At 50.9% G+C, this 22735-nt stretch overlaps 9 protein-coding genes across 9 annotated transcripts; 7 read left to right on the top strand and 2 right to left on the bottom strand.

Annotated features, from left to right (window-relative positions):
• Positions 1-6894: 6894 nt before the first annotated feature.
• PtrM4_089630 (uncharacterized protein) lies at positions 6895-7598 on the top strand (the record flags this gene model as incomplete). Its single annotated transcript, XM_001934581.2, has 3 exons — positions 6895-6933; positions 7024-7523; positions 7574-7598. The coding sequence occupies 3 exons, from the start codon at positions 6895-6897 to the stop codon at positions 7596-7598; spliced, it is 564 nt and encodes a 187-aa protein (XP_001934616.1).
• A 315-nt stretch (positions 7599-7913) lies between these two features.
• Positions 7914-10144, top strand: PtrM4_089620 (BRLZ domain containing protein; the record flags this gene model as incomplete). Its single annotated transcript, XM_066106886.1, has 5 exons — positions 7914-8139; positions 8195-8397; positions 8450-8790; positions 8838-9909; positions 9944-10144. 5 exons carry the CDS (start codon positions 7914-7916, stop codon positions 10142-10144), a joined length of 2043 nt encoding a protein of 680 aa, XP_065962554.1.
• A 1423-nt stretch (positions 10145-11567) lies between these two features.
• On the top strand, positions 11568-12625 carry PtrM4_089610 (BglC, Endoglucanase; the record flags this gene model as incomplete). The annotated part of the gene is made up of 2 exons (XM_001934583.1): positions 11568-11799; positions 11856-12625. The coding sequence occupies 2 exons, from the start codon at positions 11568-11570 to the stop codon at positions 12623-12625; spliced, it is 1002 nt and encodes a 333-aa protein (XP_001934618.1).
• Positions 12626-13053: 428 nt separating this feature from the next.
• On the bottom strand, positions 13054-13965 carry PtrM4_089600 (NmrA family protein; the record flags this gene model as incomplete). Its single annotated transcript, XM_001934584.2, has 1 exon — positions 13054-13965. One exon carries the CDS (start codon positions 13963-13965, stop codon positions 13054-13056), a length of 912 nt encoding a protein of 303 aa, XP_001934619.2.
• Positions 13966-14744: 779 nt separating this feature from the next.
• Positions 14745-16152, bottom strand: PtrM4_089590 (uncharacterized protein; the record flags this gene model as incomplete). Its single annotated transcript, XM_001934585.2, has 2 exons — positions 14745-15755; positions 15826-16152. The coding sequence occupies 2 exons, from the start codon at positions 16150-16152 to the stop codon at positions 14745-14747; spliced, it is 1338 nt and encodes a 445-aa protein (XP_001934620.1).
• Positions 16153-16807: 655 nt separating this feature from the next.
• On the top strand, positions 16808-17139 carry PtrM4_089580 (uncharacterized protein; the record flags this gene model as incomplete). The annotated part of the gene is made up of 2 exons (XM_001934586.1): positions 16808-17004; positions 17067-17139. The coding sequence occupies 2 exons, from the start codon at positions 16808-16810 to the stop codon at positions 17137-17139; spliced, it is 270 nt and encodes an 89-aa protein (XP_001934621.1).
• A 349-nt stretch (positions 17140-17488) lies between these two features.
• On the top strand, positions 17489-17809 carry PtrM4_089570 (uncharacterized protein; the record flags this gene model as incomplete). The annotated part of the gene is made up of 1 exon (XM_001934587.2): positions 17489-17809. One exon carries the CDS (start codon positions 17489-17491, stop codon positions 17807-17809), a length of 321 nt encoding a protein of 106 aa, XP_001934622.1.
• A 736-nt stretch (positions 17810-18545) lies between these two features.
• On the top strand, positions 18546-20187 carry PtrM4_089560 (CypX, Cytochrome P450; the record flags this gene model as incomplete). The annotated part of the gene is made up of 2 exons (XM_066106885.1): positions 18546-18596; positions 18658-20187. The coding sequence occupies 2 exons, from the start codon at positions 18546-18548 to the stop codon at positions 20185-20187; spliced, it is 1581 nt and encodes a 526-aa protein (XP_065962553.1).
• Positions 20188-21671: 1484 nt separating this feature from the next.
• PtrM4_089550 (uncharacterized protein) lies at positions 21672-22718 on the top strand (the record flags this gene model as incomplete). Its single annotated transcript, XM_001934589.1, has 2 exons — positions 21672-21883; positions 21956-22718. The coding sequence occupies 2 exons, from the start codon at positions 21672-21674 to the stop codon at positions 22716-22718; spliced, it is 975 nt and encodes a 324-aa protein (XP_001934624.1).
• Between the last annotated feature and the right edge of the window lie 17 nt (positions 22719-22735).

Below are 22735 nucleotides of genomic sequence, written 5' to 3'. Positions count from 1 at the left end.
CAAAAGAGAATAGTGTATCTTACGTATATATCTCTCGCCACTATCAAAAGCTTAGAGACACAAAAGATTTTTACAGTGGAGCTTGTCTGCAGCTTTGTATAGACTCAACAAGGCGCCTGAAGGTGAGGCGCACAGCCTACTTCAAAAGATGATACCCACACGACGAGGTGCCCGAAGCTGAGGCGCATAATCCACTTCAAAAGATCACAATTAGTACGACGATACGCCCAAAGATAAGGTGCACAACCTACTTCAAAAGATCGCAATTGACGCGACAATGCATCCCAAGGTGAGGCGTATAAATTACTTCAAAATATGACATTCAAGCAAAAAGTCCGCGATTAAAGAGAACGCCTATCCTACAGCTTTATATACAATATGAACAAGTGCCCTTATAAATATAGCTTAAGTTGTTGTCTCAACTAAACAGACAGCCTTTATACAACGTTTGATCCTAGATATATGTACATGATCGCTTTCCCATCGTCCAGCAAGCGCGTGATCCCCTTTATGCCCTGGAGACGTGTACTCTCGTACACCTATTTTGTGAAGTTCTTGGGTACAACTATCCTCGTGTAGACTTGAAATTCTGTTGCTGGCTCACAGCGAGACTCGAGACTTCGCGCGGTTTGTATGTGTTCGCTGGCCACTCCTTGAATGGTACAGTTTGGCGGTCTGGGTAGTTCAAGTACCAGCTTGTTATTCAGCGTATAGCGACGCGTTGGATCGATGATTTAGAAGCTACGAGTTGCGGAGAGATGTCGAGTAAGACTGCGGTGTTTGAACGTTTAAGGTAGGGTAGGGGATTCGTGATTGTTACATCTGATACTTCCAAGGCTCGTGTGAAGAAGAGAAAACACAGCGACGTTATTCTCTTCCTGTAGAGGGTTTTTGTATTTGTAGAGCGGGTTATCTGAGTTACAAGATACTCTGAACAATAGTGAGGTGGCGATAGCGAGGTAGCGTGGCTCGAGGCGCTAAAGCAGAACGGGAGTCTCAAGCAGTTTACCCTGCCCATGCTGTATCTCTGGAACCATCAGACACAAAAGTCCTAGAATAGTACTAAAAGAAGCGCAGAACTCGTTATATTCGCCTTAAACTCGCCTATACTCTCATTCTAATGTGGTGGCGTTGCATCCTTACATTTGCATCCCGTCGGTGAGCGCCCACTCACACCATGGTGCAATACTTCAGGGTCCATTCATCGAACCCTTTGCTGTTCTACCCTCTATTGCTCGTATCTCAACACCCTACCTATGGACACACTCGAGGTTGTACTAGGAGTACCGCGAAGCTCGTGTTATTCTCCTCCAAGTATCCTGGTGCTGCTACGATTTCTGTAAGACTCTTCACTATCCTGAATGCTCAGCGGTAGTGAACTTGAGGCCGTGGACTTCTGCGGTGAGGCTAGCGCCGGTGGCAACGGCGCTATACTTACTTCCCACCCCGCCTCCAGCTCCAACTCTTCTACACTCCACTCCACTACCCCAACACCACCTCACTCGTGTCGTCTACCTCTTTAGTCATGTACACCAGATTCAGACTATAGCATACAGCTCTGCTGAGCATCCCCTGGCATTTCCCAGAGACAGCTTGACTTCCTCACGGCATTTTTCGTAGCTACCGCAAGGGTGGCAAGGCAGCGCCATCATGCCAGTAAGTCACATACTCATATCCCCTCTCTTCTTGAGTCCAGTATACACTCTGCCTTCGGTATTACGACCTGCTTGAGCTAGGCCGGGCTCGTCGCCTATGTCGCAGTGCAAATTCTGAGGATAGCTCCACTTTCGCAACACCTGCCCCTTCCATGTCACAAGACACTTCCTGAATCTCACTATCTCTTACTTGTACTGACTTGCAATCAAGTAGAGAAAGAGCTGTCGAGGTCTCTTCACATTCCCTGAGAGAGTATATGGCCCTTTGACCTATCCAATTTCATCCTGGCTAGGACAACGGTCTGTCGCTAAGTCTGAAAACATCAAAGTCACTCGACAGCCAAGCTCTGGACAACGATCTCTTCTCTCAAAGCCAATCGATCCCGTCTTCTAAAGACTGGCACAATACATGGAGTCTTCCTCCGCAAACACAGAGGTCCCGTACAGACCGGTATGCCGGTTGAGAGCGAGGTCAGCGAGTCAACCTCGTACGGAATTTCGACCCTTCCCAACGTGCATGCATGAACAACGGCCAGAATGGCTCGCTATGGCGGAACGGATCGTTCAAGGACGATGATAGCTGTGTCCCACATCCATCAACCGCAACAGCCTCAGATGGCTCCTGGTCCGGCACATTATTAGAGGACTGACCAAGCCGGTTCTTCACGGAGTCAGATCCAGTCGTGTCACCCAGGTCACGAAACTGGCGGTCGATTTGGTCAGCACAATACTGTACTTATCAATGACTCTCCCCTTCATAGCAAGCACGCAGTTCTCGGCTACCCTGGGGCAGATGAAAGGCGACGTACTACATGAGGTTGCCGGATATCTGGAAGCATTGCGATTCGCGCCAGAGCCCTCATATCTGAATCAAGCTGCTGAGGAGCCGTCCGCCAGTGTAATCATAACACGTGCAAGGATATGAGGATCCAGAGGCCAAGAAGTGGGATGGGACAAATGGGCATGTAGTCCAGATGACCCAGGGAACGGGGTTTCCAGGAGACGAACTGTCGGCCTGATCGATTTCAAATGTAATCGACCTCAAAGACACTCAAGGTGTTGTGTGTGGATTCAACTTCCTCAAAGTACCCTGCGCGCGTTGCTTCCCAGCCTCCGACCGGCTCCGCGCCATTGTAGTGCCACTGCACCAGAAACATTCTCTGAGCACAGAGAAAGAGCTATTGCAGCTACTCTTGCAATGCTTGAGTGTCGGGTGGAACGGTATCCAGAGGTGTCATTCGCCGGCTCATGGGTTTGCTCGTAATATTCTCATCGACATTCGGGATACTCCATCTCTTACCTATCTCCCGACGCCCTACGCATCGGTCATACGGGTCCTGTGGGTTTGCGCAAGCCGTATTCCTCGCTGCTCTAAGTGCGCAGTCTATACTGTCGACATTTCGCCGACTTCGAACACTCTGGACTTATTCACAAGACGCCTCTTGCCCCATATGACACTTTAATTGCGGCTTGAACATACAACAACCGCGTTGGAGATAGAAAATCGATGATTCCAGAAGCTGAGGTATTATGGCGGCGTAGCTTGGCGGAAGGATGCTGCCGACCCCTGCTCGCTACCGCCCGTCATCCTTCCTAAACTACAGACATCATTCCTCATATTCCACAACATCCATCTTCGGCATGGCCTTTACCGCTTCTTCGATCTTACCTAGGCATCTTCGGTCTACTCTCTGCTTTATCTGAAGTATACTGGTTTGAGAAGCTGCCGCCCTGTTCTTCCGGCGCCTTGGCTCGATCGCCATGCGCAAACCTCCTTATCGGCATCATCGCCCCTGTTCGCTGGTCCGCGAAGACGCCATAGGCCACCCGGAGTACCGTTGATGACTATCTGGTCACCCTTCTACACGAAACTGAGCAAGAAGTTGTGTGCTTCGTCTCTCTAGGACTCTGAGGGCACGTATGCTGGTCCGTCTGGCATGCTGGATGCCCAACCCAACACATTTCAGGTCTCATTGTCCTGGGTTGTTCTCGGAACCCAACACAAACAAAGAGATGAATAACTACCCTCGCGATGTATCATATGGAGCGAGCGTGTAGGCTGCCTATGTATCGTCGCTGAGGCCTCGCAAACATCTCGCCGGCCTGCAAGAGATGGATCAAGTGCTCGAACATCCCCAAGTGTATTGTGTCAGTATACCTGCGGTAGGAACCCGACCAGTCACCCGAAGTACCGCACCCAGAAGACTTCAAAATATTACATCGACGCAGCAAATTTGTGATCGAGGATAACCCCTACCCGGTGGCAAGAGATGCTTCCAACTCCCTTCAAGGAATAGTAATCTGAAGGCACCACCGTCTGATGTAGTCTTCATAGGATTCAAGAGATGTGGCCTTTGTTCATATCCGTAATACCACCTACCCTATCACATCCGGATAGTGTGGGCCTCCACTGACCGTGCTGCGGAATACCGTTGCTGCTCGGAACTCCTGTCTATGACTTATCAGGCAGAATATCCAGCATCCTATGCCTATGCAAAACACAAAGTCGTCCTTCAATCATGTCCTCCGGTTCGCCACCCTCGCCTCCGGTCATAGTATACTCCAGCGACATGGTAGCCGACTTCTCCTTTCTGCTCCGATGAAAGATGCATGGACGTTACACAGTACTTCGTATGTGTCTCGTCTAGCCACCGTTGCAGTATTGGAAGTTTACGGCACCTCGCGGCTTGGTGGCAGGCAAACGCCATGAGCGACAACGATCCAAAAGCCTGGGAGACGCGGCTGAGTCCAAAATGGCATCAAAGCTATTTTTCTGCCATGTTGTGCCGGAGTAGAGGTCGTGCTCATCTCGGCCGGCGAACGGGAACGGTGCTTGTCCTGTCGAAGTCAGCTTCGGGGGCGACGATCTGCAAATCCCCTGGCCGCATATTTTGAGATCCTGAGCAGATCCTGAGGTGTTGCGACAGTCGCTTTCGGTGTGGTCGGAGGCAGGATGGTGGTGCTGGTGATAGAAGCCTACCACTTAGCCCCGCCACGGTAGAAGCAGCATCATGAGGCTCAGCAGCAATTCGTACATTGAGGCCTCTTCATTCCAGGAGATCACAAGTAAGGCCGACGGACTGTTCTCTGTGAATGCAGGCTTTTTGCAGCACAACCCGGGTCCTTACATCAAGCATGCGCAGTGTTGCATGTTCGATCATGATTCCAGCTCGTGCAACGTAGTCGCCTGGAGGCTTCTGCGCTGCAGTGCGGAAGAGATCCAAGGTACAGTCTTCAAGATGAGTACACTGGGTATCAGAGACACCTGTCAGGCTGTTTGATATGAGCATTCAACGTGTCTGGGTCTACGAATTGCCGCCTAGATCAAGACACTATGTCTCCTCAGCCGTCTGCTCCTTGCCTCTTGTCCTAAGCTTGTCATCTTTCCCGATCCCTCTGTCTATCCTCGACTCGGTATATCCTCCATCCTCTTCTCTCAGTCTAGCACCCATCATGCCCTGGACTCTCTTTGCACTTCTTCGATCGTATCCCTCTGCCGGTGCACAGTCACCTCGTTGGTGGCTTTCGAACATCACTAGCCTTGGTGTCAGTGGCAGGTATTCCTCGATGGTGTTTCGTCAAGTCCCGGCAGATTCCAGTCAGTCGCTGCCTTCTGAGTAGCCTCGGGGGCCCAGTAGCGCCAGGTCCCCGGCAGAACATCGCAACCAGCGGTTGTTACTCAAAACAACAGCACAGTGCTGCATGGAGTCAATTGGGGGGCTGCAAGGACCAATGAAATTTGTGTTTGCACGAGCTGGGTGCTATATGACTTCTGCAAAGCGCCAATTGTTTTCTGGGTGCCATACGGGGGTGGCAGTGGACTGGACCTCACTGCCGCTCTAGGCTTGGCGAGTCCCGTGACGGGCGCTGGGGCCCTCCAGCGCCCGTCTATTTAAACTCTTCTTCCTACTGTACATCCCTAGTCTACAGTCTACCCTCGGGCAGCAACAGCAGCAGAAGCAGCAGCAACAACAACTTCTTCTTCTTCTTCTTCACCATCACCATCACCATCATCAAGATGTCCGCCACCAACAACAACAACAACACCGACACCGGCACCGTCTCTCTACCGACGCTGCCAGGTCAAGGTCGCCAGGGTCAGGCCGGCTTGCCTCAGGCACCACCTCCGCTCCCCTTTGATCGTTTCATCGGGGAGTGGAGGGCTTGGGAGAGAGGCTTGTCGGCCGAGGAATGGCATGCATTCTACTACTCCCTGCCCACTCGGGAGTGGCAGGGAGAGTTCCAGCGTCGCAAGCCCTCCGTGTGGGCTTGCCGACGTCCGGTGGGGCCTTCCCTTTGGCTGTTCGGTGGAGGACGGTGAGATGAGGGAGATGAAGACGACAACAACGACGACGACGCCCTGATACGGCGTGAAAGGGCTGGGGGGGTTAGATGCTCGGGTGTTTGGCTGTTTTCTGGATGGGCCTTGGGTGTTTGGGGGCTGGGGGGTCGGATTTTTTCGGTCGGTCGTTGAGAGTTTTCGAGTTCTTTTGTGGGCATCATTGATGCCGCGCTTCGGCGCATAATGTAATGATACCCTTTTTCTTTGACGCTGTATTCTCCATTGACCCTTTGTGATGCTTCTGAAATACCCGAACCTACTTCAGGCTACCAATGCCTATGTTTACTTGACGTTGCTATGCACTGAGGATGTTCAGGCTTGCCGATGATGTCTTCTATCACTGTTATTATGGAATCTTTGCAAGATTGACATCACGATCATACTTGTTCTCTAAAGTGATAGGTGGGGAGAAGTTTTGACGGACGCAACAAAAAACCCTATTATTCACAAATCTACTTGCCATAAGACGGTTGAAATTCACCCAGGTACTCACTATAGTCGAATACTACACTACTACTATTGAGTCTATTTCCAGCCCGAATTGATCTCAAGATGAGCATGCAGGCTATCGAATACTACACGCGGAAAATCGCACTACATAGGTCATCAAAGACTGTCTAGGGTCAAAACTTTCAACACACAACTCCTTGTCGCGATTATACCCGGTTACGCTTGCCATCTCGCGCGCAAAACCACACGCGATAGGAAGTGAAGGAGAGGTGACGTTCGGACAAATGACAGACGGCGATTACTAAATACGGCAGTTGCCGTCTTGGCGGGCGTTGAGCTGCGCGAACATCACCGAGCCTCACGATGGTATCGAGAAGGCGCAGAGCACGACACCCGCCCATTGACCATTCTCCACTCTTCCAGCCGCCCAGGCGCCCGCAATTCGACATGTCTATGGCCAAGAACGTTAAGACGACGGTGTTTTCGGTACGATGCCCACTTGGACACGCCTTTGGCCGAACGCCCCTCTGTACCGCTTCCTGCATTCTATTAGCAGTGCTAATTGCTTAAATGTAGAAATACACTGTCCAACCGACTGGTATCTATGCCGCCATTAATAGGCTCTTCGCCCTCGACCCCAAGCGGTCGACCGGTATCCCCATGAACCCGCAATTTCGCAACCCACCCCCAGGAGGTCTTGACCCTAACTCCTACGACGACCCCGTCACTGTCCCTGCCGCCGATATCGCCGAAAATCCTTACTGGAAGCGTGATGTGCGACGACGATACCCAAGGCTCTCGACAGTCACCCAGTCTGACGCGGTTGCGCTGCTCTCAGTTGGAAGCGCTGCAGCACCAAAGCAGGAGTTGATTGGCGAGGCCGGCACCAAGCAACTTGTCGCTGCGCAAGAAGAAGGCACAAGGGGACTGGCAGTTGCATTTGAGAAGAACACTGGGCTTGTAAAGGATGTACTGGGTCCTGGTGGTCTTCCTCCGCTACCGAGCGGTCTTCACAACACCGGTGTTGCGGGACAGAAGCGATACGACTTGGAGAGCGAGCAGTCATATGGCACAAAGTAAGCATCAACTTGATTTGTTATTCAAAAACAGCGCTAATCAAATACAGTTACCCGTGCCGAACGTTTGCTTGAGCATCAGCGAGTCAGTGGTAGGTAGTCAAAGATAATAGAGGTTCTGTACATATGGAAATTCCCCTTGTGTGCCTGCATGACGATTATGTGTGATTTCCTCTTTTCCAGTCATCCTTCCGCAATGAAGAGTACTTCATCATTCAACCTTTCTCTTTCCTCGAGGCCCGAACGGAAAGCACAATCAGGGTCCAAGGCCATGTCTTGGCGTTGCTGTTCGCGACTTCCACATCTGCCACCACGCCTGCACCTTACAAGTACCACACCCCACCTGCTGCACCGCTGATTGTCTCTACGCAAGTTGTCGCAGTCGCAGATATGAGCAGTCCTCCTATGAAAGGAGCTGCAGAGTTGGGCGCAGCTCCCCTCAACTTCATCTACGCCTGCTCTGTGTGCTTTGCCTCGTTCGCCGACGTCTATGAGGGTCATCATGAGACTGTTCAAGGCCTTTCGGACGGTATCAACCCCAAGAATCGTCTTGTGACTCGAATCTTTCTTGCTAGCTGTTGTCATGTGTTCTGCAGCTCTCACCTCGAAGGCGGTGGTCAGTGATCAATGAATTAACTGGAGAAAGCCAGCTGCTTACAAAGTCTTAATAGGTCCGCCATTTCACCCCGCTGGGCAACAACCGAAAGCGCCATGTCCCATTTGTATCAAAGAAAAGGGTGATAGCACTGAGCGGGATCTCTACTCCATTCGCGGCTTCCACAAGGACGAATATGACCCTCACATTCCGCCTTCCTGGTTTACTGCACCTCCCATTCGACTCGATGGTAGCGGGAAGGAAATGGAGGCTTTACGGGTACGTCCTACATACAACGGCTGAGGAAGAAGCAATCACTAACAGTGTCCAGTTCCAGTACATCGCGCTTATCCGATACTGCCAGAACACTCATGCGGCCCGCAAGCCTCTCCAGGATGCCCTCACAGCAGTGGAAACGAAGCTCGCTAGCATGCAGGATCTCGCCTCGGGCGAACACGCAAAGGTCTTGAGCCTGCAGCAGGAGAATGAGCGACTGCGAGCACAGAACAAGCAGTCCGAAGCCATGAAAGCTGAACTCCAGCGACTACGAGATCTTGAGCAGGAGATGGAGCGTTTCCGCTGCTTGCATGTCAACCCACGCGATCTTGAGACATTCATTGAGAACAAGACAGCGATACGTCACTATCTAAAGCTTGTTCCCAAGCTACTAGAGTAGGTCATGCTGCCCTATCAGTAATTACAATACTAAATTGTCACAGTCAAAATGAACAGATGCAGAAGCGGCTAGCTAAGCTCGGATTTGCCATGGCACTAGAGCCCATATCCAAGTTTACAGGCATCGACCCGCACGCATTGGATAGCGACGAGGATTACCCCGGCGAAGGCAACGACGATTCCGCCGCGTTGCTGCGCAAGACTGCGTCAAGCCACACAGTCGGTAGATCTGTACATATGTCAGGCAGGCCAGGAACAGCGTCCTCTCACACTTTCTTCCATCGACCACTGAAGCGGCAACGCCTTGACTCGCCTCTCCCTAACAAGATGCAGATTGACCATCCTGCGAGTAGAGAAGCAATGCCACCTCCGCTAAAGCCATTGTCCAGAATGAACTCCGTGCGAAAGATGTTTCCAAGTCTCAGGAAGAAGTTCTCTAACGGCCGTGCTGCGCCTGTCATGGAGAACATCTCGGAGAGCACGAGCGATATTCGCATGTATGCAGATGAGCATTCCCAGGACAATACGTTCAATCAACAACAGCAATCACGCGATAATCGCCGTAGCGAGACCCCGTACATGTCGGGAGGTCTGCCAATCCAGCAACCTTCCAGAGGCTCTGAACGCCGGGGCTCACAGCTTCTCAGCAGCGTAGGAATCCACGACAACCGGTCCGACTTCACATTTCGAGCTTCATCGCCGATCAAGATGGATAGGCAAAACAACAATCGTGGTTCTCAGCTGCCTACCGAGCCTTCATACATCCGACTAATGGACGGTTTATCGAGTGATAATGGGGTTGAATTGGGTCTGAAAGACCCTCGCGAGGACATGGCCGTCGAGTATCAGCAAGATGGTGGAAGCAGGCAAGTTATGCGCAATGGTTGGGATGAACAGGATTTGCAAGAAGCAGGATATCAGAGGCGTTGGGATCTTGGACATCCGTTCATGCACCAATTGCCGCACGAACCATCTACTTCTGCGGATATCCATCAGCAACATGCCGGTCAGCACCAGACTAACAGGCATACAAACAGAACATACAACCAGTCACTTGGTCCGGCCACCCCAGCTCCTAGGCGACAACAAAGTCCAGGCCGGCAGATGGAGAGCGTAGTAAGTCCCTATTTCCGAAGCGGTCACAACCAAGCTCGTCTTTACCCGCAATCCGGACTCGCTGAACGTCAAGGCAGTTCCACTCGTTCCGGCGTCTATCGGTCACAAAGGCCCAGGATGGGAGAGCCCCAGCCCGATTGGCATGAACCCCGGAGCCTCAATGGGCTTTCGTTCTTTGATTCGCCGGTCAACTCAAGGAATGAGCCTATTGAAACAGGTCATCGGCGCAGAGTGACAGAGGTAGAACCGATATCAGCATCAGATCATTTTCAAAGTCGTCGTATCAACTCTCATGGATATATCACCCGACTAGAAAATGGAAGTTTACCGTATGCGAACGACAGTACTTATGGCTCATCGCAAAACATACCTTCTTATGCGCGACAGTCACCGACGTATACCCGAACAAGGATTGATTTACCATACAGCGATAGACCTTACTACTCCCGTATCGAGCCGGTTCTTTCATCCATGCCTCCCAGTATTCCACGTCGCTCTCCCACTCGCACACAACCTCAATGGGAGAATCTACAGCGAGCAGGTGTCAGAAGTAGCCGCAACGCTTTTAGCACCAGCGCCCAACAGCGGCCAGCCGCCTCGCAAAGAGACATTTTCCAAAGCTCTATTCGGCGCAATGTTAGACGCTAGCGGACGCGAGATGTCAGCGCATCTATGTTATGCTGGGATACGAAACGGGAGGGATTTCCGAACGGTGGCATTCTACGGCTCATATCCGGAGTCAGCCAATGTATGTAAAGAAAATGGATGGCAATTGAATGCTATTAAACCTTAATCGGCGATCTGTCAGTGTGCATGTGCCTGTGCTTGTTTTGTGGCGGCTGCAGGGTGCTATGTGAGGTACGATGTCAAAACCCATTTTGCGGCATGCTCCCAAATTGGAACTGGTGCATCAACACATCGACAAAAGCGATACGGAGGCTCATGTAGCGCTCCAAGAAGATCTTGTGCACCCATCACACCAGTTTCACCGAGTAGCCGCTTTTCCAAAGTGCATCAGGGCTTGATGAGGAGTACGTTACCGGGCCCATGGCTTGCCAATCTCGCCAAGGGGCGTGGCGAACCACTTTACATTGGACAAATGCCGGTAGACGAGGAACCAAACCCGAGTCCAGGAGAATTAATATGCGGCCCATCTGCAGCGAATGTTCGCCGGTAGGCACGGGCGTATAACGCTCTGCGTTGAGCGGCATCATTGGCTGATTGAAGATTGTGCAAGCCTCGGTGCGTAGACTGCAGATCTTAGGCGGCTGGCCCGTCGTTTCAACACTAAATTGACCTTGCTCCCGTTTATCCCACCTATGGCGACCCCTGATACTCCGCAATCGTTCAAACACATGATTTGCCTCGCTAGCCATTCTTGGCCTGATGCCGTTCCTGTAATATAGGTGGGCAATCTACGCGGTACCGTGGCAGCAAAACATAGGCCCGCAGGGGTTCGCACTCGTCATCTTCATAGTGATATCAGATGACGAGATGCTCATTTCCAGCAAAGACACGGAATTCTAGGCCCGGACTACCTGTCTGGAAGTGGACCATGGCAATCTGAGGGTGTGGGTATAAAGGCGATTGTCGCCGGGTTTGTTTGAAAGGCAAGACAGTTCAAGCTTTTCTCGGCACTCTTCAACATTCTTTTCACAATGCTTCTTAACAATCTCTTTGCGGTAGCCGCTCTGGCCAGCGCTGCCTTTGCGGCTCCGGCTGAGAAACGCCAGTCCCGTAAGATGAAGTGGTTCGGCATCAACGAGTCTGGTGCCGAGTTTGGCGAGACAAAGTTTCCCGGTGTTTACAACAAGGATTACATATGGTATGATTTGAACACGCTCGATCAATTCATGAACCAGGGCATGAACATGTTCCGCCTGAACTTCCGTAAGTTATTCATTCTCATGGTAGTGGTAGCTTACAATGTACTAAAAACCACCTAGTAATGGAGCGCCTTACCCCGGGCTCCCTCACCAGCCCATTCGATGCAAACTACCTAGGCAACCTGACACAACAAGTCAACCACATCACCAGCAAAGGCAGCTACGCCATGATCCAACCACACAACTACGGCCGCTTCATGGGCAACATCATCACCGACACAGCCGCCTTCAAAACCTGGTGGACAAAAGTCGCCGCCGAATACAAAGACAACGCGCTCGTAGTCTTCGACACGAACAACGAATTCCACGACATGGACCAAAACCTCGTCTTCAACCTCAACCAAGCCGCCATCGACGGTATCCGCGCTGCCGGCGCCACTAAGCAAATCATCACTCCAGAGGGAAACTCCTGGACCGGTGCTTGGACCTGGGTTTCCTCCGGCAACGCCGCCAGCCTTGTTAACCTGAAAGATCCCGAGAACAAGCTCGTCTACCAAATGCACCAGTACCTCGACACCGATGGCAGTGGTACATCTGCGAACTGTGTTTCCAACACTATTTTCTCGGAGCGTCTGGCGGCTGCGACTAAGTGGCTCAAGGATAACAAGAAGGTTGGTGTGATTGGAGAGTTTGCGGGGGGTAACAATGCCCAGTGTATTGCGGCGTTGAAGGACGGTCTCAGTTACATGCAGAAGAACTCGGATGTTTGGATGGGTGCGATCTGGTGGGCGGCGGGTCCTTGGTGGGGTGATTACATTTACAACATGGAGCCCCCGAGTACCGCGGGCTGGACTACGTTGTTGCCGGCCATTAAGAGCTTCTTCGTTTAGAGAAGTTGTGGCTGGTTTGAAGAAAGAAGGAGGGGATAGAAAGTGGTTTGGGGATAGGATTGGGGATATTCGCTGTATATATCTTTTTCTTGTGGATCCTTTTGTACGTAGATTCGCAATTTTTGCATCTTGTGGCAACAGTCCCTCTTGTTAGGGGAGACATTGCTGGAATATGAAACTGTTTGTTTCTATTGTTTGATCTCCATGAATCTTGTAATCGTAAAACCAGCTGGTGATGCTCATTGCAACAGTATTCTCCTGCTTATCTGCTGCTTGCTGTTCTAAACCTTGGAGGATTAATAGCTACGTAAACCGAACAAGCATTTTCCTTACATCCAGTCACGTCATGAATGGCTGGCTATTGATGACGACCATATATTGCTAATATGACAAACATGTTCAAACTTCGATCAGACGTACGAGCAGTCCTACGGCCTCCCCTCCCACGCCCTCCTCAAATACTCCTCCACGCCCAAAAACGCATATTCAGGGAACCTCTCATTCCACTCCGCACTAACATCCCAGCTCCCCCTCCTAATCGCCTCGAAAAACACCATCAAAAACTCCTTTGAAAAGCTCTCCCTCACCTCCTCTGGAATAGTCGGATGACTAAGCTGCGGAATCCAACTGCTCGTCAAAACGCCCTTTTGCAGATCTTCGCTCTTCACATACTCGACGTGCCAATCCCCACCGCGGATCTTCTTACCCAGCGCCACCATCTCGTTGATGCTGGTACGACAGCCCCTGATACCGCCGATACGGGGCCAAGGTCTCTCCGTGTCGTCGAGGGCTTTTGCCAGGATCTGCGCGTCATCTTGGATAGCGGTTAGGACGATAGGCTGATCCCCGTCATCAAGGATCATAGCTTTTCTGTTCTGGAAGTCGAGGAAAAAGGGCCAAGTGATGAGATCTTTCTCTAGGGGATACGGGTGCGCGAAGTAATCCATGAAGATGGAGGGTTGGAAGAGGCAGATTTGGAGGGAGCCGAGTGCGTTTTGCTTGTCGAGGTCTTCGATGTAGGCTCGAAAGGCGTCTTTGTTGTCGTAGCTGGGGACGCCGTTGTAGCTCGCGATGCCCCATTCTGAAGGCGCGAAACGGGTTACGCCTGCAGCGAGGGCGGCGTGGAGGAGGTTTTTCTGCGCGGTGTTGTCTACGTCGAGGTGCACCACGAAAAAGGAGAGAAGGGTGTGGATTCCGTTGAGGGCGGTGGTTAGGGCCGCGCGATCTGTGTAGTCGACTTGTTTGTAGGAGACGTTTGAAGATGGGTGCGGGGTGGAGGGTGCAGAACGGGTGAAGATAGTGATTTCGTGGTTTCCAGATGCTATGGCCACTTTGAGCATGTTGGTTGCGACATCTGTGCTGTATAAGCTAGAGCCATGTTTGATTCGTGAATGTCGTAGTGAAGATGTTAATGTGAGGTCTTGGGGGGAAGCATACTTCCGGTGCCGCCTGCTACTGCGATTTTGACCATGGTTGCGCTATACTTTCCGTTTTTGATATTGATGGGATGATTGGCTTCTTCAGAACCCCCAACTCTAGACGGAAATTGCTGCGTCTTTATGTTTTTCAACAATCTGCTACCCATGCTCCGCTTTTCGGTCCCCGCATTTTTTTCGCCGTGAGTCGTCCTGTTCCGCCGATAACTACACGCGTCATAACTAGCGCCAAGTGGGCGCTTGAAGCGCTCAAATTCATCATGCCAACACTGATCTAATGTTTGGACGCTCGATCATCGGAACCTCTATCAAAAGCATTGTAGACATTGGTAAGCGGAAGCTTGGCGGGGCGTAGAGGTACCGGAGTTTGCCGGTGATAAGAGCCGAGTATGGCAGTTGATGTAAGGCGTAATAACGGCTTCGTGTGTCTGATCCTCTATGTACAATTGTTGATGGCCAGTGAATTCTAAAAACATCGTCCAGCTGGTTGCATTGCTTGAACAGTGACATGAGTCGATGCAGTTAGGATGCCCGTAGAATGACCCATTTCTCTGGCGATTTGATGGTGTAAACAGCAGCAGTGTTAAGCAGGTACTAGATTGATGTCGAAATATGATCTGATAATCAGCCGGGTATATGTTGAGAAAGTATCGAATGATGTGATAGTTGCGAGACCATCCTCCTCAAGCGTCAATGAGCGGAACCTCAGGTAACGGCTTTTCGGGCAGCGGTTTACTCGGCAGTGGTTTCATCGCTTCCGCATACGCTGGTGGTTGTGATGAGCTTCCGCCCTCGTCGGGGTCGTCTCTGTACGCCCATTCTCCATTTAGCAGCACGCCCTCCTCTTCTGCGATTCTTTCCCTCCTCATGTTTTCCCATACATTCTCCATGCCATCCCATTTCATCAGCTCTCGTTGCGCAAGAATCCACTTGGCAAATTTATACATGCCAAACGACGTGACAAGACCGCCCAGTATGCTGCTGAGAATGATCCAGATCAAGTACCAAGAGTGCCAGTATACGAATTCGCCAAACATATCGCGCAGTGTCCCTTTCTTCCCGTAGTTGCCCCACTCTTCCTCTATGTAGAGGAAACGACCCCCATCTACTTCCCAGACGTCGTTTCCGAGGAAGTGGCCTATCCTGCCCCAGAGAGTCAAGGGTGTCTTGGCTAGGAAGTTGTAGACTCGATCGACTAGACGCATATGGATAATCTGGTATTCGTATGTCTTGTCGGTCCCGACGTGGCCGAATGGGTCTGCAGCTTTGTTATCTCGTCCGCTGCTGCTCTTCTCCGTCTTCACCGGCAATCCTTTGACCAGAATCCACAGCATCTTTTGCTCTCGATCGTCAAATTTCCAAGCCGAATCTCCAGGATATCCCGCCGACTTTCCAATCACATCCACAGCAACACGCCAGTATTCTATACCTTCATCCTTTTCCTCTCTTTCGCGTGGGGCTGTATTCGTCGTGTACAGATAATCAAATTCTATGGGAGAGTGCGATAGACGTAGTCCTCGCCACTCAGGAGATTCGGGATCTAGTAGACGTCCACTGAGGTCTGCGTTGGAGAGGTTGAGCGGGTATTGGACGACACGGAATCGAGGAGGGGTGGGTATAGTCGGCAGAGGATAGAGCGGTTCATTATTGAGGAGAATGGTGCGATTATCGTGTGCGAGAGTAATGTTCAGAAGCTAAGATGGGTGTCAATCAGCCTTCCTGTTGCATGTCTCATTTGAAGATTGAGGCCGAGGGTTGACATACGAGTATCTGATCACCATTCACAACCTTACCGCCCACGACCTTGTCATCCACAGCATTTTCCTCGCGATTCACATATGGGCAGTCTTTGCATTCGATCTTCGCAATGTAGGACGATCCGGGTACTACTGCTGTAACATCTGCGATAGGTTGCGCGCACGCTTTGACCTTTGCAGCACTTTTAGGGTCGCTACAATCAAGTGCTTTGGGAATATCAGCAAAGCGCTTCGACAATACAAGCGGAAGTAGCAGCGCTATCCCGAAAAGCAGCATGGTGAGCTCGCTGAGCTGGTGAGGGTGAATGACGGAAAGCCGCGCCTCGCCAGCCATGTCAGGGGCGTAGCGTGGCGGAGGCGGCAGGGGTGGGAGCGCCTAGCCGACGCAGAACAGAACCATCGCTGAAACCCCGCAAACCCTTCTCGATGCTCTTAGGGTTTCTATTTCCATCGTGGCATTGCTACTCCACGTTTCTGATATAGCCTACCTACTTAATGCAGATACGAGATGTAATTTCACCGTTGATTAGCTTCCGTCCCAAATGACGTTAAACCTTCACATACGCCCAACCACGCACGATCGATCTTCACGATCTGCGCATTCCTGCGATCCGTCTTCCAGCAGAATTCGCCTGTTACAGATGCTGATCATACTTGATCAAGACCTGATACCTCTGTATGACTGGATGCCTGATTCGCTGGCACAAGGCTGAGTAGGACGCCTCGCGAGTGCGATGATTCCAATCTTGCTTTACGTGCCAATAGGACTCTCCAGCTCTTAGACCCGGCGTAAGAGACGGCTTATCCGAGATACCTGCCAAGTTGCCGTTGTCGTTTGGATCAAGAGCAAGCGTTTCTTTAAGTTGGTATGAGGATTAAACCATTTTTCGTACTCATATATATCCATTCAACTATCGTATCTTCAAGAACCACAGAAATCCACTGTCTTCTAAGTTATTCAACTGCACACAGCCATAAAGAACACAACCATGTTTGTGCCATCACACAACGACGACAAATCCAACACCCTTCAAGATCCAACAAAACAACCAGTCCTGAACCAACAGACTCCGTCTTCTGCCTCAAAATCATCAAAAGATCTGTCTGATTCTGAAGCGGACCCAAAAGGTCATGGTAGCGATGCGGATGACACTGCTACTACCAACAAACCCAAGGGACGCAAGATGTACGAAGAATCCTTACGCAGACAGTGTTGTACTATGGTATGAATTACTAACCATAAAGTAGAAAAGATGCTGGTGCAACCTTAGTAACCGGAGCATTGGCAGGGTTGGGGCATCTTTTAGACGCCATCAGTTGAGTTGGTAGGCTAAGTCTCGTATGCCCATTGTGGGTTCAGGAATTCTCGGAATTATTCATCTCGACGACACACCATTCAATACCATCAATATGACAGACATCCCAAGTACAGCACGCATGCCATTCTTTAAGTTTGTGATGCGTTCGTCAGACCAACAACGGACCCATGACGTCACAGTATGAGATCACAGCCGCACATCACAATCACACACCTACGCATCCACAAACATAAAATCGGCGTATAACCTCCTAGCTCACACTACATATCCTAAAGCAACCCTAAGTCATTAAATCATCATCTACACACATCTAAACACCACCATCAGTTCCAACCAAGCACACCGCCCACAATGCCATCCTCATCAACCTTCCAATCCTTCTCCACATCCAGCAGCAGCACCACCATCAATGGCCGCACAACCTCACAATCGGAGCAAACATACTCAGACCCCTCCGGTACCCGCGTCCAACGCACCCACCAAGCGCACGGTGAGGCCCCGCGCGTGGAACGCTACCAGACAGATGCTGCAGGGCGGCAGTTGGAAGATCCGAGACAAGCGGATGCGAGGAGGATACAGGATGTGACTGAGGAAGAGGATGCGAAGGAAAAGGGAAGGCAGTATGAGAAGAGGATGGAGGAGGAGTATGCGAAGAGGGAAGGGGGTGCTTAGGACGTGTAGTGACGTGTGTAGTTTGTAGGAAATGAAGGAAGCGATGTAGAGCTTCATGATACTTCCACGATAAAATGACAATTGATTAAGCAAAACATCTATCCGCAAACATCTCCCAAACCTCCATGCACCATCACACGCCATCCTCCTACCCCACCAAAACCCTCCCACCACATTCACTACCTAAACCTTCCGGTGTGCTAACATCCGTCCTCATCCAGCCGCAACACAAGAAAAACAAAGCCCACACCCCCGATTTCCCTCCATTCCACTTCAGTATCCGCTTTAGCGTTGCAGCGCTGCCCGCTCGCCCCGATAGCCGTCGCACGTGCATGGTTTGCCTGCACCTGCCGACGCTAGCCGGACTACACCGGTCGCACAAAGAGTGCCCGGCGCAAACCACCGCGATCGCGATTGACGTGCAGGTGGGACTTGCGTAGCCGCGATTAATAAGACTTCGTCATGTGCTAGATGGGTATTGGGGGAGGGAGCGGATGGCGGTGGGATGGTGAGGAGGTACTTAGGAGAGGAGATTTCTCCATTGTGTTCATTCATTCATTCATTGTTGCTTCAACGAAAAAACCCCATCATAGCTACAATTCCCTAATTTGAGCGAAGAGCAAGCTTGAAACTTGGAGTGATAATGAACTGCTACATTTCTCAATAACACATTCTGCATTCGATCATTGCGATATAACGCACGCCTCAACTTGCATACATCCGTCTATCGCTCGATATGGCGATTCTACTACTCCTCGCCTCCCTCTTTGGAGGCTTGGTCTGCTACGTACGTTTATCCCCCCATCTCTGCCACATCACATATATTCCTTTTGACTAACAAATTCCAGATCCTCGGTGTAATCATCTACAGATTAACCCTCCACCCCCTCGCCAAATACCCCGGCCCATTCCTCGCAAAAATTACGGACATCTACCTCGCATACTACGCCTACAAGGGATCACGACATCTAGCCTTCCACCGCGCGCACGAGCAGTATGGAACCTATGTTCGTCTGGGGCCGAATCTACTTTCTATCAACACCGCCACGGGGCTAAAGACAATCTATGGGTTCCGCTCGAATGTCAAGAAGGCGTCGTTTTACGAGGCGTTTCCCAGTACGCCAAAGGCCGTCAGCGTACATAGTGCGATTGACAAGATGCAACATGCGCGCAAGAGACGAGTAATGAGCCATGCATTCAGCGATTCCGCAATCAAGAGTTTGGAAAAGTATATCCTGGCCAACGTGCGCGTGGGCTGTGAACTACTAGGTCGCAAGAGCAACAACTGGAGCGGAGAGAAGAGTTTGACAGACGAGAAGGATGGGGGTTGGAACGATGCGTGGAACACGGCGCATTGGTGCGAGTGGCTCGTCTTCGACATCATGGGCGACTTGGTGTTTGGCAAGGCTTTTGGCATGTTGGAGAGTCCCATAAACCGGTTTGCGACGCAGTTGGTCGGAAATGCCGCACATCGCCATCTCATCTGCGGTACGCATCTTACGATTCATAATTGGCATTTGGACAAGTTGTTTTTTCGCAAGATTGCGGGGCAGCGCGCGCAGTATATGCAGTATAGCAAGGGCCAAGCTATGGAGCGCACGAAGCTTGGTGTGGATGTTGACCGCAAGGACTTCTTCTACTACCTTCTCAATGCAAAGGATCCGGAGACTGGCAAAGGCTTCAGCATGGATGAACTGTGGGGAGAGTCGAATCTCCTGATTATTGCTGGCTCGGATACGACATCAACGGCTATGGCTGGCACCTTTTTCTACCTCGCCAACAACCCGTCAGCGTTGCAAAAGGTGTGCAAGGAGATCCGCGAGGCTTTCGCCGACGTCGAGGAGATTGTAACCGGACCCAAACTTGGCGCTTGCTCATTCCTACGTGCATGCATCGACGAGACGATGCGAATGACGCCCCCGGTAGCCGGCGCTCTTCCACGCGAAGTCCTTGCTGGCGGCCTGGATGTTGATGGCCACCATATCCCCGCTGGTATCGATGTCGGCGTCCCCATCTACGCCATTCATCACAACCCCAATTACTTCCCTCAACCATTCGACTACATTCCCGAGCGATGGCTGTCGGACCCCTCCGCGAATCCACTCCATCATAGCCTGGCTGCGGCGCAATCGGCATACAACCCCTTCAGCATTGGTCCTAGAGGCTGCATTGGCAAGGGTCTGGCTTACGTAGAGCTGACGGTGACCATTGCACGAGTTCTGTACCTGTACGATCTGAGGTTGGCACCAGGTACAACCCTGGGTGCTGGAAGCAAAGATCTGGAAGTCGGCAGGACAAGGGCGACTGAGTATCAAATCCAGGATGTGTTTGCGAGTAAGAAGGATGGGCCGGTTTTGCAATTTCGAGCAAGAACGTAGGATACTTAATGTGGATACTAGACGGCCAACACGTCGTTGTGTGATTATCCCAGACTAGCGTTAGAATTGTTTCTCCTTACCATAATCTCTTGACCAAACTAAAGATGCAAACTTGGATATATGTGACGTGGTTGCAATATCATCGTCATGGGCATATAATCAAGGATCTGGTTGTGATGCAAGATACGACGCACAGCCTTTGCGTCCTCCACCCTTGAAAGCATCATGTAAACATGTTCTCCACTGTATGTCCCACTAGGGAGAGATAGTTCCCTCCTCTGATGAAACATGAGCCCTTCGACGTCGATACCGTGAAGTAATTCGTATATCCTCTGTAGGACGCGCTTTTGGAGCGGAGGAGATGACCCACCCGGGGGTAGGTTCCCAGCCCTGACGATTTTTCCTTCCCGTCTGGCATCACTGATGTGTCCCGGAAGCCGGTCTTGGTGTCCACGGTATCTACACATTGTGATGTCGCTCGACGGGCTTGCATACCACCCTTTTAATAAACTGGCCACAAAGTTCTTGGCAGCAAGGTCTTTTAGCCATTCTGTCTGAATAGTGAGTTCCTTTCCTAAGATTCTCCATGTCGGTAGAAGGTTCAGAAAACGTTGTCTTTGGGTCGGGTCCTTGATTTCCACGAGACAGTATCCGTAATGACGTTTCGGATTGTTGTGACGAAAATGTATCCACATATGGTCGCTTTTCATCGACATCAGCGTGAGCGTAATGCATCAGCTCAGATGAACCCCGAAACTTACGGATCAATTTTCTCATTTTCTAACAGTTCTCTCAATTCTTTCTCCCCTGCAGCACTGGGAAGTGATATGCGAGTAATATTCGGTACTTGAGAGGCATAGAAGCCAAAAACATCGTGTCGCCACCCAATAGGAAGATCGGGTATAGGCGGCAGTCTCATTGAGGCTGTTCCATCGGGTTGGACAGTTTCATCTATTGGCAACAAAGCGGATGAATGTAATAGACGAGTGGAAACCAGCAAAAGAGGCTGCCAAGCAACTCTTGTTGTAAAAGGTGCAGCTCTAGCAGGTACCACGGCGCGGGGCGGTACCCGAGATGCAACACAAACAACGCAAGCTCGGAAGGATGCCATCTGTAAACTGAGTATCGAGCCGCGGTTTGGGTATTCGACGCTAGCAAGATGGATTGCAAGTTGAGATTGAAAGCTGGAGGCGAGATGGTTTTAGGTTTCTTTGGGTTAACTAGCGTCTTGGCAACAAAGATGTAGAGAAATATCGCTGGGCGTTATTCGCACACCACAACCCATTGCCAGCAGTCGCAAACCAGCGGCAAACCCGGGATCGATCTTAGAACTCGCTCTATCGCATTGAGTATTGCCTTTGTTCATAATGGCTTTACCTAGGGCGCTTTTACGAGGCCGCTGTCTCTTCCCCAGGACTGCACCTTGTGTACGAGTTACTCCATCGATTGCATCAATCAGAATACCATTTCCAAGTCGCACCTTCATGTCCAGTACATCGTCACGCGAAGATATCGTTGCAACGACTTCGAGAGGACCGGAAATTGCCCTGACAGATACACGAGAGCAGACAATTCTGGAACCTTTGACACCTGAGACGCCTGTGAATCCTGCACAGACAGTCGCCTTGTTCAGGGTGGAACGCAGATTGGCAAAATTTGAACTCGTTGAACTGCTGAAAGGTGACGGATTTACGGTGTGAGTCTTTCACTACGAGTCGTGTCCAGGCCGTTTTCAAGCCTCTGGGGTCAATCGCTAACGAACATGCAGCAAGAAATTGCAAATGGTGATAGACCGCTTCAACTTCTGTAACAACAGTTTCGTATTTGCGGAACTGGGAAGTGAAGAAGAAGCCAAAAGACTAGTCGAACAATGGGGCAACCTCACATCGTTACATAAGTATATGGGAGGAGTCCAACATATAAAGCCCGACTTCGTGTGGTCTCGATTGCCCTCGGAGACCAGAGAAATATGTCCTACTTCCAAACCCCGATTCTTCATTCCCCAAGGCAGTACAACACGCGATGCCCTACGTCCTTTGGAGGAAGGCCGCCGAATGATGCTTTCGGTTAAGACACCTGGTTGGTTTCCCAAACTGCGTGTCGGTGAGGCTAGAGAGAAGAATTTCGAGGTCATCGGAAGATTGTTGTCCAAGCACGGGATTGAAGCCATTAGTGGTCATGCCCCCTTCTACGGTGATATGCAGCAAATGCCCCGCCTGCTATGCATGATGGACTTTGAGACTAAGGAAGGTGCCGAAAAGGCTTCTCTCGAGATACACGATACGGTCGTTGAGGGTCGACTAACGTGGTTGCGACCTGCAGAGCCTGCCCCGTGGAGAGTACACCAATACGCAAAATATGACCCTGAATATGTTGCAGAACTTCAAGAGAAGGGCTTGGTGACTAAGGAGACTTACGAAGACAAATTCGTCAACCCACTGCCGAAGAAGAAGAAAGCAAAATCGAAGAAGAAGCAGGCGGAATCAGGCGAGTCCAAGGCAGAATTAAGCGAGACAAAGGCTAGCGATTAGGGGGTTACCAGAGAGCG

Source organism: Pyrenophora tritici-repentis, chromosome 4 (assembly GCF_003171515.1).
Source record: "Pyrenophora tritici-repentis strain M4 chromosome 4, whole genome shotgun sequence".
NCBI lineage: Eukaryota > Fungi > Ascomycota > Dothideomycetes > Pleosporales > Pleosporaceae > Pyrenophora > Pyrenophora tritici-repentis.
The sequence above is the reverse complement of the archived record's forward strand: the minus strand, read 5'-3'. Positions and strand labels throughout refer to the sequence as shown.